We start from the raw sequence: 17,816 nt of genomic DNA, 5'->3' as shown, positions 1-17,816 counted from the left end.
ATGGGATCTTCCATAGGAAAATCTTGCAAATAGTATTATGCAGTACCAAATTTTTACTGTATATGACACAAGATTACTCCTGAGTGTTGATGTACTTTATCATATATACAAATATCAAAGTTTAGGGGCTATACTACACAGTTATACTCTCCCTCCTACTGTGTGTGTTTCTGGACCGATCCTGAATACAAGCACACTGCACGTACTCTCACACTGTTTTCCTCTTCCCCCGTGGCTGTTGCTTCATCGAGGAAGAGTGACTCCCCCTTACACACACACAAAAATGGACTAAACACATTCACCATCATTCAGTTTCTGTTTTGCCAGAAATGTACTGTTCTGATGATCCTTTGAACTGCAACGTCCTCATACCTTCTTCATAGTGCAAGCAGTGTACTTCCCATTTCCAGGGCTCAAGTTCATTGCTAAATAAATGCTACCTTGCTCATACTCCAACAGTGAATCAAGTCATTAAAGCTACTTGTCTTCACTCCAATGTAAAGTGCTCATTCAAACCTGTTGGATATTCAAGCCCCTTACACTCAAAGCTTCTTTTGCACCTAGAAATGCTTGGATGACCTCTAGCCACCCTCCTTTCCACCCCAGATTTATATACCCTCTTTGTTATACTGTTCTTCATCCTCTCTCAATGTCCAAACCACCTCAGCAACCCTCTTCCACTTTTGGCAACCTCGCTCCATCTTCTGATCTTTACACTTTAAATACTCTGCATATTATGAACAACATACATTACTCTCAAACATGAGATCACAGAGTCCAGCTTCCTCTTCACTGCAGCAGTTAAAAATCCATTGCTGCTGTGTTTCACTCATGATTATTTTTCTTGCAAGTATGTACAGTGGTACCCCGAGTTTCGAACTGCTCCCAACTCAACTAATTATGTAAGTGTATTATTGTAAGTGCTTTTGTAAGTGTATTTTTGGGGGTCTGAAACAGATTAATCTAATTTACATTATTTCTTATGGGAACAAATTCGTTTAGTATCAGTACTTGAACAGCCTTCTGGAACGAAGAAAGTTCGAAACTCAGGGTACCACTGTATATCCATCAGCCTTGACACATGACCAACCCACCATAGCATATTGCTCTTTTCTTAATCTTTTACCCTTAAATTTTACATCTCTGATTTTTCTTGACATCCCACATCTTCTCTACACAATAATTACTTTTATTTATTCTTCTCCACCTACTTGGCAAGGACAAAAGTTCTTTTCAAGAGGAAACTGTACCATTACCTGCAACAAATTCCTGATCAGCCAGGTTGTAATGGTTTTGTAGACCTGAGGGTTACTTTTAGCAATAACGTGGCTGATGTAGCAGTTAACAAGGAGCTTTGGCCTTTGGCCTGGTTGTGAGGGTAGAAGAATTCTTGAAACTAATCACAGGTAATGCATAAATATATTGCAGCTGACAACAAAAGCTACCAAATTCCGCTGCCTTAAAAATTATATAGTAGTACTTTTTATATATCTATTTTTTCTCCTCATGTCATTCTTTCTTTGATATTCCTTATTCCTATCACATACATGACACTATCCACCTTTCACGTATATCCATTGAAGGTAGAGACATATACACTGATCAAGCATTTAACCCTTTCAAAGTCGAGACTCCCGATCCTGAACTAGCTCTCAGGGTCGAAAAAATTAAAAAAAAAAAAATTCTTGTGAAATGATAGAGAATCTTTTCCTAGTGGTAATGACACAAAAGTATGAAATTTGACGGAAAACTGATGAAATTACACTCGCAAAGTTAGCAATATCTGCGATATTTATGCATCGATTTCGCCCACTTTGAGCCCTATTTTCAGCCAATTCCATTGTTCCAGTCTACTAAAATCATAGCTATTTCGCTAGAAGTCCATTTGTTCTATCATTTGAGTACAAGAAACCGCTCATTTACCAATTTCAACTACCCAATAAAGTGGTCAGAAATTAGCAATTTTGCCAATTTCACACAAATTTCAAAAGATGGTAATATCAAAATAGGGTCCAGAATAAACAAGACAGACATTCCTGGCACTAAAATAACATTTTCTCTGTTCATTAGTCATGTCTCCAGGCCCCTCTTATATTACTCTTGCTTTCTGTTCTGAATTTTTATTCTCACAAAAAATAAAAGATTTACTGTTATGCAGACTATTGCATTAGTGTAAAAATGGTATAAATAATATCAGCACACTTGTGAAAGAATGTTAGACTCACCAGTTGACATGTATTGGATGCTTGGTGTGATTTGTTTACTCTTGAACATTGGCAAAATTTGAACATTTCTGCTATTTTGAGCTCACTTTCAAGGTACTTTTCATCATGAAACCAATCAAAATCATCTTGATTTCTGTAACATATCTTCCATTCTATCAAATGTGACCAAGAAAACAAGAATGCAACCATAAGTACCATATGAAAATACACTGCAAAGTCGCTGTTTTAAACCAAAAACATGGTCAGTTTTTTCTGCTCGTGCACTGCATGCTGCAGGATTTTTTTTTTTATACTGCACACACTGACCATGCAGACCCATTTTTTTCATGTGTAGGCCTACCAGCTTTCTTCTGCTTGATTTGAAGGCAGTAGAATTTTGGCGTATGAGTACGGCACCAACCCTAAAAGTGTTAATAAGGAAACTTCTTGCCACGAGTGGTAAAGCATTTCTCTATTAAATGTTCTGATCATTGCATACATGTTTTACCTGCAGTTTATCAGTATCACCATACCAGTTTATTACATTCAGTGATTTTTACCAATAGAAACACTTGTACCAGACATACTCTTTTTCTTCAGTGAACTGGCTTCTTCAAAGGGTAGGGGTTACCTTGATGTTGATGGGCTTAATTCAGATAATTGAAGCGATTCTCCTATTCCTTAGATCAAACCTGATTGTCTCCATTCCTTAAGCTCTGTATAGGGTTAGTGCATCCCCATGTATATTTTTTTTTGTTCATCAAACCGGCCATATCCCACCAAGGCAGGGTGACCTAAAAAAGTGAAAGTTTCTGTTTTTAACTTTAGTAATGTATACAGTAGAAGGGGTTACTAGCCCCTTGCACTGGCATTTTAGTTGCCTCTTACGACACGCATGGCTTATGGAGGAAGAATTCTGTTTCACTTTCCCATGGAGATAAGAGGAAATAAACCAGAACAAGAACTACTAAGAAAATAGAAGAAAACCAGAACAAGAGCTAGTAATAAAGTAGAAGAAAACCCAGAGGGGTGTGTATATATATGTTTGTACATGCAAGTGTAGTGTGACCTAAGTGTAAGTAGAAGTAGCAAGACATATCTGAAGTCTTGCATGTTTGAGACAAAAAGGCACCAGCAATCCTATTATCATGTTAAACAATTACAGGCTTCCATTTAATACTTGCTTGGCAAGATGGTAGTACTTCCCTGGGTAGTTGCTGTCTACTAATCTAGGATCCCCATATATATATAATAATAATAATCTGTGGAGGCAAAGAGGGAAATGTACGTGAGTATAGTTATACCAACGCCCTTACGTGGGTGTGAAGCACAGGTGGTGAATGTTGCAACAAGGAGAAGGCTGGAGGCGATGGAGATGTCATGTCTCAGGGCAATGTATGGTGTGATTATAATGTAGAGAATCCGTAGTGCGGAGATTAGGAGGAGGTACGGGATTACCAAAACTATTATCCAGAGGGCTGAGGAAGGGTTATTGAGGTGGTTTGGACATGTAAAGAGGATGGAACAAAATAGAAAGGCTTTGAGTGTATAAATCTGTAGTGGAGGGAAGATGGGGTAGGGGTTGGCCTAGGAAAGGTTGGATGGATGGGGTAAAGAAGGTTGTGTGCAAGGGGCTTGGACTTCAGCAAGCACGTGTGAGCGTGTTAGATAGGAGCGAATGGAGACAAATGGTTTTTAGGACTTGACGTGCTGTTGGAGTGTGAGCAGGGTAGCATTTATGAAGGGATTTGGGGAAACCAGCAGGCCAGACTTGAGTCCTGGAGATGGGAAATACAGTGCCTGCACTCTGAAGGAGGGGTGTTAATGTTGAGTTTTATTACTGTAGTGTGAGTGTGTCTGGCAAGAAAGTGATGGAGTGAATGATGATGAAAGTTTTTCTATTTTGGGCCACCCTGCCTTGGTGGGAAATGGCCATTGTGTTAATAAAAACTAATAATAAAAATACGTGTAATTCACTTCATGTGATTGTTTTCCACGATGGTAGGATTGCTGGTATTTCTTTTCTGTCTCATAACATGCAGGATAACAGGTATACCTTGCTCCTACTTACACTTAGGTCACACTACACAAGCATGTACACTCGTATATATATTTACATGCTCACCTGGGTTTTCCTTTTTCTTAATAGTTATTCTTTATTTCCTCTGATTTCCATGGGGAAGTGGGAAAGAATTCCTCCTCTGTAAGCCATGTGTGTCATACTAGGTGACTAAAATGCCAGGAGCAAGGGGCTAGTAACCCCTTCTCCTGTATAAGTTATTAAATGTAAAAGGAAGAACTTTTGATTTTCTTTTCAGGTCACCCTGCTTTGGTGAGGTATGGCTGGTATGTTGGAAAAAAAAAATTTACTTAGAGCGTAAAAAGTGAACATCTTTAATTTTTATCCATCTTGTATCTATTCTACTATTTGGTTACATACGGACTGCGGGGCAAATGAAATGTTTAGTGTTTCACCATAAATGTCGTTTTTGCTTTATTAAAATACAGACATTTGTTTTGGTTTTCCTATGCACAGGTCATCCCCAAGATAAATTTTTACAACAGCTTGAGGCAAGTGCGTATAAAAAAAATTCTCATTTTGTAAATGTGGTATGTAAAATCTCTCTTTTTTTTTTTACAATTAGGGAAAAACTATATAAAAAATTTTGGTCCTCCCTGGAACGTTATCAAGTTGTGAGTTTAGCACGAACTATAACATTGTCTAAGGTTTGATCTCCTAATTGCTCCAGCTATAGTATTATGATTTTTATTTATTCTTTGGTAAAACCTTGTTAATTTGAAGATTCACTAAGAGAAATTTGGATAGGAGAGTCATGTGGATGAATTTATTAGGGTATGTGAAAGAAGAAAATTACAAGGGATAAGGTGATAAGAATAATGAAAAAGTCTGATTAATGAAAGATTGGCCATCATATTAAAGGGAGGGAGTATAGAGGAAGTATATGTGCTTTGATATTTGGGAGTGGGACTTGTCGGCAGATGGGTACATGGAAAAAAAAAAAAAAGGTGAACCATAGAATAGATGAGAAAAAGTGGGTGATGTGTTAAGAATATGTGGTGACAGTTTTATCTGTGGAGTAAAAAAGGGAACATACCAGAATATAGCAATATCAGTGCTTATATGGGTGTGAACCATGGGTTTGAAATGTTGCAATGAGGAAGAGCCTTGAGGAAGTGGAGATGTTATGCTTGAGGGCAATGTGTGGTGTGAATATTCTGAGAATTCGGAGCATAGAAATTACAAAATAGTGTGCGGTTATCAAAGATACAATTTAGAGGGCTGAGGATGGGTTACTGAGGTAATCTGGGCATTTAAAGAGGACAGAACAGATTAGGATGACTAAGAGGGCATGTAAATCTGGGGTGGAGGGAAGGAGGGTTAGGGATCATCCTAGGAAAGGTTGGAGAGGGTAAAGGTTGAGAGTACTAGGGGTGTGAGCATCCAGCATGTTAGATTGATGTAGAGACAAGTGATTTATATATGACATAGTGTGGTCTTGGAGTATGAACAAGATGTCATTTAAGAAGGGATTCAGGGACTGGTTAGCTGGAGTTGCATCCTGGAAGTGGGAGGTACAGAGCCTGTAACTTTGAGCTGAAAGGGATATGGATGTTGCAGTGCAGAGGGTAATCTGAACTGTGGTGTTATCACACTTCTGGCAAGACAGTGATTGATCGAATAATGGTGAAAGTTTCTTTTTTTTTTGGGGGGGGGGGGTCATCTTTCCTAAATGGGAGATGGTCAGTGTGTTAGAAAAAATAAATGCCAGTGTGCCCCTACTCTTTGACCAGCAGATTTAAAACTTGGGCTTGCTGGCCACTGGCAGCAACAGCCTGGTTGACCAGGTGGTCAGGAAGGAAGCCTGGCTTCAGACTGGGTTGAGAGGATAGAAGAAGCCTTTTATTATTATTATTATTATAATCAGAAAGAAGTGCTAAGCCACAAGGACTATACAGCTGAAGAAGCCTTGAAATTGGTCATAGGTATGTCACTGATAATGGGAGTATTGTGTCTGGGTAACAAGATATAAAAATGTTATCAAAAGACAGTATGTACTTGGTTGTGAGAGCATTAGAAGGTGGAACAAAGGCTCATTAATTTTGTTATGCTACTTTAGTTTTGGTAGAACAAATCAAAAGTTTTGTACTTAAAATTCTTGAAACATGCGAGACATGTTGTTGAATAGTTTCACTCTGAAAATGTTTTAAGGGTGATTTTCAACATTGTTACCTAATAGTAACCTTACATTGGTTAATGAAGAGATTCCTTTGAGATACATTAGTGCTGCACTCTGAGAAAAAAAAAAAAAGATAAATACTGAGTTTTTGATGTGCTACTTTTAAATTTATTGCCATATGGAAATTTAAATTTTCACAATTAATGTTTCAAGTCTGTTTTGTCATCTGGATACTGGTCTGATATATAATGGTTCATAGCTCAGTCTTTGCAGATATGAAATCGAGAATTTATACAATAATAGACTGTAAAGCCAAGGTGGTTTTGAAGGATGTGCTTTAGGGAGATTCTTGTTATTCTTTCCTTTAACGTCCACACCTTTGATAGCAGAGAGAGAGTTTAAAGTTGGATGATTTTGCTTTACCCTTAGATCACCTACCAAGTAAACTCATTGGTTCTTAAAGAATAAAAAGGCACAATACTGTGACTGGAACGGTACACAAATAACCTGCACACAGGAGAAAGAAACCTAAGACAATGTTAAGGTCTGACTTGGACCATTGTTTCTTTTCGGTTGCAATATTTATCATAGGCCACTAATCTTCACTACAAAAGTACAATTCTGACTTAAAGGATATACAGTATGTGCATAGTTTGCAGTAATCTAATTATGTAGGTGGTTTGCAAAGAAGGGTAAAGAATATAGTAAACATTATTTATTGCTGTCCAAAAATTTATTTTAAATTAGCACAAAGATTGTTTGTTGCTGTGTTGTTGAGATTTTGAATGATATAACTTTTCTATTAACCCTTTGAGGGTTGGTCACATACTAGTACGTCATTGCAGCCAGGGTTGGTCACGTACTTGTACGCCTAAATTCTAGCGCCTTCAAATCTGGTGGAAGAAAGCTGGCAGGCCTACATATGAAAGAATGGGTCTGTGTGGTCAGTGTGCGCAGTGTAAAAAAAATCCTAAAGCACGCTGTGCATAATGAGAAAAAAAAAAACTTTGTTTTTGGTTTAAAACAGCGACTCTCTAGTGAATTTTTGTATGGTATTTATGGTTGTATTCTCATTTCCTTGGTCTCATTTGATAGAATGGAAGATATATTACAGAATTAGAGATGATTTTGATTGGTTTCATGATGACAAGTACTTCGAAAGTGAGCTCAAAGTAGCGAAAATTATCGATTTTTGCCGACATTCAAGAGTAAACAAATCAAGCCACGCGTCCAATACATTTCAACTGGTATTCTTTCATTAGTGCACTGATATCATTTATACCGTTTTTACAATGATGCAGTAGTATACATAACAGAAAACTTTCTATTTTCTGTGAGAATAAAAGTTCAAAATGGAAAGCAAAGGTAATGTAAGAGGGGCCCTTGAGACGTGACTGATGAACAGATAAAATGTTATTTTAGTCCCATGAATGTCTTGTTTATTCTGAACCCTATTTTGAAATTGGCGTCTTTTGAAATTTGTGTGAAATTGCCCAAATTGCCAGTTTCTGACCACTTTATTGGTTAGTTGAAATCGGTAAATGGGCGGATTCTTGTACTCAAATGATAGAACAAATGGAGTTCTAGGGAAATAACTATGATTTTGGTCAACTGCTACATTGGAATTGGCCGAAAATAGGGCCCAAAGTGGGCGAAATCGCCAACTTTGAGACCACTAACTTCGCAAGAACATAATTCCATAAGTTTTTCATCAAATTTCATACTTTTGGTGTCATTATGATTGGAAAAAGATTCTCTATCATTTCATAAGAATTTTTTTTTTTTTTTTTCGAAAATTTTTCGACCCTGAGAATGAGTTTGGGAGAGAGCCTCTCGACCCTCAAAGGGTTAAGCTAGGTTAGTTAAGATTTGTCAGGAAACTGGGCAAGTGTTTCCTGATGCGTGTCTTAGTCATATGATGACCCGCCTCAATATTAAATTTAACTGCTGTTATTCATGTTCTCTTGGTAAAATGTTATATTCATTGTAGAATACAGTACATAGGATAGTTTTTACGGTATTTGGTAATGTAAACAAATTTAGACTTGTGTATCTAAAAAATCCAAATTCATTACATTTATGAAAATTTTTAAATACAATTTTTCTAATTCTCCATGGGGAATGGAACAGAATTCTTCCTCTGTAAGCCGTGTGTGTCGTAAGAGGCAACTAAAATGCCGGACAAGGGGCTAGTAGCCCCTTCTCCTGTATACTGTACATTACTAAAAAGTTACGAAGAGAAACTTTTGTATTTCTTTTTGGGACCACCTTGTCTTTGTGGGATACAGCTGGTTTGTTGAAAGCGAGTTTTCTAATTATATACAGCAGTATGTACTTTCTAAAATTTTAAATTAGAAAATGCAAAAATAAAAATTATGCTATCAAGATTAAAATTTTCGAATTTTGCCTTGGAAAATATCTCATTAGAAATTATTTGTTCATATAAGACAGGTGTCAAATTTCTGTGGTTTAGAATGTGCTATAATTTACATTATATGTACATCAAATTATTGTAAATGAGAGGTTATTTTATATGCAGTAATTTTGTAATGCAAGTACCTAGCATCTACTAAAATTCAAGAAGTGGCCGGCTTAGCGCTTCTTTTTTGATTATAATAATAATAATCAAGAAGTGGCCAAACTAGACCCTGGTGTTAAAAAGTTTCAGGAAGATTGTGGAAGTACAGGTGCTCCTTGATTTATGATATTTTGACTTTACAATGGTGCAAAAGCAATTACTTTGGAGATGAAACTTAAGATAATTACCCAGCATGAAGACGGCAAGTTCATAACTTGTATAGTATATTTTTTTACTTTTCATTGCTGGTATTTAGTTATAGCAATTATTTGTTTGTTTACTTATTCAGTGACATTTATTTATTTAGCACATCTTATTCATATTCGACTTACGATGGGGTTTTGTTCTGATGAACCCCTTGTAAGTTGAGGAGCACCTGAAGTTACCCCAGATGTGGGGAATTATATAGAGGAAATAAGGCATTTTAGATACAGATAAGTAGAGATGGATTCCACTACTTTCTCATATTTATTTATTTATTTATTTTTTCAGTTAAATAACACATATGAGCACAGAGGATCATTAATTGCAACATGTTTAAGTGAATCCAAAATGAAGTTGCGAGATATACAAGCAGAAGCCAGTGCAAAAATGGATGACCCTCGCATTATGAGAAGGCTTCGCACTGAACAGAGCAAGGTATATTTTGTCAATACATTTTTGCTTATTCATAAACATATTAAGCAAACTTATAACACACACATTTAACACAAAATTCTTAAACTGGGCATACTCTCATAGACGTGTTATTATATACCACGCTGTACTCTGCTAACTTCATACATTGTGATGTATCCATGCTTTCCATATTAGATCTGTACCTGGGTATCCAGGTAAGAGATTGTATCAGAGATCAACAAATGTATCTGATAAAGCACTTTGAGCAAAAGGTCTCCTCAGTAAATATCCTGGTGCTGTACATGTTTTATTTCACTGGGGGATCCAAAACTAGCTATCATCCATTACATGATAGTTACCACACGACAAAAATCTACAATTTTTTAACTGTAGGCAGTACAAATTGTTTGTCCCCAGATGCACTAAATGTACATACTCCTGTATGTACAGTCTATGGAGACCTAAACATTATTTCTAAAGGAGTTAAATTTCCCAGAAGGTTGTGCAGTAGTAAGTCTCATAGACAATGCACAAAAAATAAATATCTACATAGGAGTACTGCTGAAAGCTACTATTTATATTTAGGACTATTGTGTATCATCTGAGTGTTAATTTTTCAACTATCAGTTCAATTTAGTTTTAAATTGAACATTAATGCAAATTTTAACTTTCAGATTCGGGAACTACAAAATGAGGTAACTATTGAAGAAATAATTAGAGAGCGGAGTTTTAAAGTCTTTGAAGAACGTTGCCGCCAATTCTACAAGCCTCCTAAACCTGAATGACCAACTAGTTATGGTAGATCAAGGACCAAACTATCATTCAAGTCCACAGAACAGTACAATAATGTCACATATATCTTCTGTAATGCCCACGAGGAAAGTTCTACTTGGAATATAAATGAAAATTTTAAGTGGTCAGTCGCATTATTTAAATGCTAATATTCCATTATGCAAATTTATAATCCTTTCTTGTTTGGCAGCTGTTGCTGTATTATAGCGATCAAGTCATAGAAACTTATTTTTGTTACTCTCTTTCCCTCTCAGGTTTAAGGAATTGTTGTATAGGCAGAACCAGATCATACCACTTCATATTTTCACTTCAATTTCATAAGCTTATGTAAATAATTAATGTGTAATGATATTTTATCATCTGATCGCTCAACTTTGTTCTACCTTTTTTTAAATGGGATAGGTGTATATAATAAAGTTCTAGAATAAAAGATTTTTATCTGATTATCTATGGCTGTTAATACTGTATATGCAATACTTATTTTAGTAAACTACAGAGGCCTAGTTTTTGCACGTTGTGTATACATAGCAGTACACTCATATAATGGCATTTGGGGAAAGTAAACATCCTCAATACAAATTTTGTTTGGAGTAAAATAATTGATAAGCTGCAGGAGTGATGTTTTCAGAATAAAACATTGTTAATAATTTAGTTTTCTCACCTGTTGTTTTTTTTCAGAATGCACATAATGGATTTTTTTTTTTTAACATGTCAGCCATTTCAGTAGGCAATTCATGAATGCCTGCTTAAATAATGTTTTAAATATTACAAGTGCCATTAGTGTTAATTATTACAAATACCATTAGAGGGTAACATTAACTCTGGGCAATGATACAATGAATATCAGATTGGAGAGCAAGTATGGAGAAAATAGATGTATTTAGATATTTGGGAGTGGACATGTCAACAAATGGGTATATGAAAGATCATGTGAACCATAGAATGAATGGATAGGATAAGGTGGGTGGTATGTTGAGGCATCAGTGGAAAGAAGTAAGTTCTTTACAGTCAAAAGTGGTAATATACCAACATCTATGTGGGTGTAAGGTGTGAAGCAGCAATGAGAATTTTAAGTGTGGAAATTATGGATGTGGAAAAGAATTCCTCCTCTGTAAGCCACGAGTGTCATAAGAGGCGACTAAAATGCTGGAAACAAGGGGCTAGTAACCCCTTCTGTATAAATTACTAAATTTAAAATGAAAAACTTCAGTTTTTCTTTTTAGGTCACCCTGCCTCTATGGGATACGGCCAGTGTGTCGAGGAAAAAAATTAAAAGGTAATGGGGGTCACCAAGGGCATAATTCAGAAGGCTGAGGAGAGGATGAGGTGGTTTGAGCATGTACAGAGGATGGAGAGGTATAGGATGGCAAAGAGGGTGCTGGAGGGGTAGGGGGTCATCAAGAACATTTGGAGGTATGTTGTAAAGGAGGTTTCAGCATCCAGTAGGATTGTGAGAGCATGTTAGATAGGAGTAAATGGAGACAAATGCTTTGAAATAGATGTGCTGTTGGAGAATGAAGGAATTCAGGTAAACTGGTTAACCAGACTTGTGCCCTGGAGGTGAAAATAGTAGTGCTTGCACTTGGAGGGGTGGGGATGTTTCAATCAGAGGGTAATCTGCACTGTGATGTCAGCACACTTCAGGGAAGACAAACTGAATGAAAGTGTTAACTTTGGGTTACAGTGCCTTGTAAGAAGACAGCTGTTGAGGAAGAAAAAATCAAGTATTATTAGCATTGGAATGCTGATGGAATATTAGAATGTAAAATAATGTTACATCAATATGTAAATAATGTTTTATGGAAAAGGACAAAACCCAGTACCAGAAGATGAACAAATGTACTGTAGATCATCCACAGTACTCAAAATGCAGTTTCAGTCCAAAGTTTGTCATATGGATTGTTTGCTCCATCTGCCAGAAGTGTGTTACCTTGCCTGTTGGCCTGCTCTTTTGTCAAAGTATCTTGCTTAATGATGTCCCCATTATCTGTCTCACAAACAATAATTGTGGTGATTATTCAATTTAAATACTATATCCTGAAATCAGAAATTCTATTGTTTTCTTTGTAATTTAAACATATTTGACACAGGTGATGTGTGTTGGACTAGCCATTTTCAGTGCAAACATTATTTGTATTTTAATTCCTCTTCAAGGGGGGCTCCTTGGCGTGGTGAAGAGGCTCTTGGTCTGAGGAATTAGACCTGTCGGTCTTCTTCCTCAGACCGAACCTAATTACCCCCCAGTCTCTCCTCCCCTTTTTCCTCTCCTCCTCCTCCTCCCCACCCCTCCCTTTTGCCCTTCCTCTTTTTGGCCTTTGGGGTTTTTCCCACAGGCGCGCTAGTTCCTAGGTAGGGGAAAGGGTACCGGGGTCCATCCCATTCTGTTGGGGTTCTTGGCGGTGGAGTAGTTTGCTGTGGAATCTAGATCGCCTGGGGATGTCCCGATCCCTCTCCGGTATCCCGGAGAGTGGCTTTGGGTGTCTTTCAGGCGATGGGTGTATCTCTGGAAGCCACCTTTCGGATTCCGGGGGTGGTGGCCGAAGGAGGTATGCTTTGTGGCAGATATCCGGCCGCCCTCTTTTGTCCACTGAGGTAGCTCGGCAGATGTGAGGTTGCTATCCCGGATTGCTGGTTTATTGGCATGAAGGGTAGGGTATGGCACGGGTTCCATGCTGCATCTGCGCTACTAGCAGTGCTAAGGTCCTCTTGGGCGCGGAGGGAGATTTCCGGCCCTTTCATTCCTCCTGGGAACTATTCCTCCCCGCTCCCCCCTTTTTTTATTCTTTTGTTTCTTTTTATTTTCTTTTCTTTCTTTTTTTTTTCTTAACAAAAAGCAAAGGAGTAACCTAACCATGGAGAACCCAATCCATGAACCCACTACCCCCGGGCCCCTTCTTGATACCGCACCCCATTCTGACCCTGCCTTGTTTTTTTGACCACTCTTCGGACACTCCTGATGCCCCTGTACCTCTTGCTGGTGCTGTTTCCTCACCTGCTTCAGGTACCGGGGCTTCGACTGACTCCTTCGATTTGTTACCTCCGCTCTGCTTTGACTATGCTTCCGGCCTCTCCCTCTACGGTACGGCAATTTTCGAATCGCCAGCCCGTTTCACGACGGACCAACTCCGGTCCTACTCCTAAACGCCAACGGCAATCTCCTGATGATGTCCCTTCGTTACCTTCCCATTCTACTAGGAAAAGACAGACACGTCATGCACTTCCTCTCCACGCTCAGTTTCGGACCACACAATGGACTAAATTCTTTATTTTAAGACCGACTTCTTCTGCCTATCTTTCTGACCATAGTATTGGCAAAGCGCTCCTGCGCCATGTAGGTAGAGATATTTCATTTCATGCTCTCAAGAGCGGTACGCGCAATGCGGAATGCTACCCAAGCTCATGATCTTTCTCTCCTTTCGCATATCGATACTACTACTATCACTATTGAAAAACATCTTTCTCTCAATTCTTGTAGTGGTACTGTCATTCTGCCCCATACCATAGTCCAGCAGAATTTCCAGTCATGTGGCAATGACATTCTTGAACAGCTGGAACTCCAGGATCTCCCAATCCTCAAAGTAGACACTTACGTCCTTCCTGCCCGCGGGCGGAGACGTTACCCTTGCAATGTGGCTCGATTAACTTTCGACAGCCGTGAACTCCCGCCCTCTGTTTATGTCGCGGGTCATCGGTTACAAGTTCGAAAAGTGATCCCTACACTGCAACAGTGTAGAACTTGCTGGCGTTTTGGTCGCCCAGCAAAATATTGCAGATCTATGGCCGAATGCCCAGTCTGTGGTGCCGACGACCATTCTAATACATCTTGCAGTCAACCTCCATCTTGCCTTAATTGTAATGAGGCTCATCCTTCGTACTCTTGCCGTTGCCAGGTCTACTTGAATGAGCGTGAAATCCGTTGCCTCAAAGAAGCAGGTCTCCCTTATGCTATGGCAGTTACTCATCTCCGCCTCCAAGGGAGACTACCCAGTGTTTCAAAACGTCCCCCCACTTCTGGAGTCCCATCTTCTGCAGCCTCCTCTGTTGTTACCCCTCCCATAGCCACTCTGGCATCTAATCCTTTTGCTGTCCTTGGCTCTGACGTCCCAACTACAACTCGGTCTGTTCTCACATCTTCACGTCCTTCCTCACAAGCCCCGGTATCGACAAGACCCCGTACGACACCTTCTACCAATCGCCCCTCTACTTCTCAGAAGTCAAAAAAGAACCCCAGTGCTCAAATCTTCGTTGCCCCTTCCTTCCATTCTTCCACCTCCGCACTTTACCTTTCCAGTCTCTGTACCTAGTTCTTCCCCTCTATCTGGCTCTATTACAAGTGTGGAGGTTCACCCTCCTCCTTGTACTATGCCTTCCACCCCTGTCCCCTCCCAAGTTTCTCCCTCTTCTGCCACCTCCCAGGTTTCTGCCTCTTCTGTCCCCTCCCACACTTCTCCAGTCCCCTACTCTTTCGTCCCCCCCTACTTTGGTACAGTCCATTATTGTCCCAATCTTTACTCTCCTCCTTCTACCTCCAATATTGTCTCCCATACATCTTTGAATTCAGAAACACTTGAAGCCATTTCAGAATATATTGCAGAGACTAAACCTTCAATGGACACTGATCCACCTCCTGTTCCTTCTCTTCCCTCTCCTCCATCTCCACAACTCCACTCTTCGCAACGCTCCATTCCTTCGCTACTTGAACGCCTTCCAATGCCACCACACGTTGACTTTTCTAACCCATCTAGTCCGTAGGTGCCCTTCCCTACGGATTCCTGGTATTTTCTTCATTGCCAATCATGGCCTATTTACAGTGGAATATCCGCGGCCTCGGGTAATCGGGGTGAGCTTCAGCTGTTGCTTTCCAGGTTTTCCCCTGTTGGCGCTTGCTTACAAGAACCAAAATTACACTCAGCTGTTTTCCAACCTCTCTCAGGCTATAATTTATTGTATTCTTTGGATCCTTTCTCAGATGGGACCTTTAATGAAAGTGCTCTTCTTCTACGCAATGATATTCCGTACTGTCAGCTATTTGTCCATACTTCGCTGCATTACACTGCAGCCCGTATCCACTTGAATAAGTGGTATACAATATGTTCTTTATATCTCTTTCCTTCTCGAGCATTTTCTATCCCAGATTTTGCTTTTCTAGTTTCATCCTTACCACCGCCACTTCTGTTACTTGGTGATTTCAACGCCCACCATTTCCTCTGGGGGGGGGGGTCTCATTGTGACTCACGTGGCATCCAGTTGGAGGCTTTTCTCGCCTCTCACCCCCTCCATGTTTTAAATACGGGTACTCCCACCCATTTTGATCCTCATACTCGTACTCTCTCTTGCATCGATCTATCAGTCTGCTCTTCCTCCACTGCACTAGACTTCACCTGGTCTGTTCTACCGGACTTACATGACAGCGATCATTTTCCTATCATTCTCACTTCACCTTCCTATTCACCACCTTTCCGTAGCCCTCGCTGGCAATTTGATCGGGCAAATTGGGACCTTTACTCGAAACTCAATGCTTTTAGTGAGGTTCCTTCTTCATCCTCCATTGATGAGCTCCTACACCTCTTCTCGACGTCAGTTTATGCCGCAGCTTCTCATTCTATACCCCAAACCTCAGGCAGGCGTTCTCAGAAGTGCGTGCCTTGGTGGTCTCCTGCTTGTGCTCGTGCAGTACGTTTGAAACGCGCTGCATGGGGCAGGTACTGGTACAGTAGAACCGTTGAGAGACTTTTTTAAGCAGAAGCGTGCGATCGCTCGCCGTGTCATCCGTGACGCTAAACGCACTTGCTGGCGAGACTATGTTTCCACCATCACCTCTGCTTCCTCTATGAGTGCAGTCTGGAAAAAAGTGAGGAAATTGAGTGGTAAATACTCTCCTGACCCGGCTCCTGTTCTACGGGTTGCTGGTGTTGATGTAGCAAACCCTCTTGACGTTGCCATTGAAATTGGCACTCATCTGGTCCGTATTTCCCGGGGGCTCCATCTATGCCCCTCGTTTTTCTTCCCTCAAAGTCTGCCAGAGAGTTAGTATCCTTGGACTTTTCTTCTCTCAGAGAAGAACAGTATAATGTACCTTTTACACTTCAGGAGCTGGAGGCAACAATCTCAGCTTGCCGATCATCGGCAGCTGGGCCTGACGACATTCATATTCGTATGTTACAACATTTACATCAGTCAGCCCTTGTAGTCCTCTTACACCTCTTCAATCTTATTTGGGCACAAGGAGTTCTTCCCCAGTTGTGGAAATCTGCCATTGTTCTCCCTTTCCTCAAGCCGGGTACTACAGGACATGATGCCTCCCACTATCGTCCCATCGCTCTTACTAGTGCAATTTGCAAAGTGATGGAACGTCTGGTAAATCGACGTTTAATGTGGTATTTAGAGACAACAGTCTCTCTGCTAGTCAATATGGCTTTCGTAAGGGCCGTTCTACCATAGACCCCTTACTACGCTTGGATACGTATGTTCGTAATGCCTTTGTGAATAATCACTCAGTTATTGCCATATTTTTTGACCTTGAGAAGGCATATGACAACTTGGAGGTATAATATTTTGGCCCAGGCCCACTCCTTAGGCCTCCGAGGCAATCTCCCATCCTTCCTTAAGACCTTTTTAACTGACAGACATTTCCGTGTTCGAGTCAATAATGTGCTTTCCCCGGACTTCATCCAAGCTGAAGGAGTCCCTCAGGGATGTGTTCTGAGCACAACGCTTTTTCTCCTTGCTATAAATGATTTGGCCTCTGTTCTTCCACCCAATATTTGGTCATCACTCTATGTTGATGACTTCGCTATTGCTTGTGCAGGTGCTGTCATCTTATTGCCGTTTCTCTCCAGCATGCGGTCGACCATGTTTCCACTTGGGCCACCACGCATGGGTTTAAATTTTCCAGTACCAAAACTCACCAGATTACTTTCACTAGACGCTCTGTCATCTCCGATCATCCTTTATCTCTCTGGCTCCCGTATCCCCGAACGTGATAGTCAGGTTTCTAGGCCTTCTCTTTGACCGTCGGTTATCCTGGAAACCTCACATTACCTCTCTGAAGGCAACTTGTCACAGCCGGCTAAACCTTCTTAAAACCCTTGCTCATCTTTCCTGGGGAGCTGATCGTCGAACTCTGCTTCGCCTACATTCAGCCCTTGTTTTATCGAAACTCAATTATGGTGACCAGATTTATTCAGCTGCCTCTCCTGCTACTCTCTCTAGCCTTAACCCCATACATCACCACGGATTACGTTTATGCCTTGGTGCTTTTCGCTCTTCCCCTGTTGAGAGCCTCTATACAGAAGCAAATGTTCCATCCTTGTCTGATCGCCGTGATGCCCACTGCCTTCGCTACTATGTACGCTCTCACGATCTCCACATGCTTCCATTTATAGAATGGTCACCGATATTAGTAGACATTCTTTATTTGTTCGC

At 40.1% G+C, this 17,816-nt stretch overlaps 1 protein-coding gene across 4 annotated transcripts in view; it reads left to right on the top strand.

Moving 5' to 3' along the window:
* The window catches only part of Ccdc58 (Coiled-coil domain-containing 58), a 31,499-nt gene extending 20,461 nt beyond the window's left edge, over window positions 1-11,038 (top strand). For all 4 annotated transcript variants that reach the window (XM_053797992.2, XM_053797990.2, XM_053797993.2 and 1 more), the window contains exons 3-4: window positions 9,474-9,620; window positions 10,274-11,038. In XM_053797992.2, coding sequence (XP_053653967.2) covers window positions 9,474-9,620; window positions 10,274-10,384 — 258 coding nt within the window. In that variant the 3' untranslated portion in view covers window positions 10,385-11,038. The remainder of the gene's footprint in view (window positions 1-9,473; window positions 9,621-10,273) is intronic.
* Window positions 11,039-17,816: the final 6,778 nt, after the last annotated feature.

This window comes from Cherax quadricarinatus, chromosome 61 (assembly GCF_038502225.1).
Source record: "Cherax quadricarinatus isolate ZL_2023a chromosome 61, ASM3850222v1, whole genome shotgun sequence".
Lineage (NCBI taxonomy): Eukaryota > Metazoa > Arthropoda > Malacostraca > Decapoda > Parastacidae > Cherax > Cherax quadricarinatus.
This window is presented reverse-complemented; position numbering and strand designations above follow the sequence as displayed.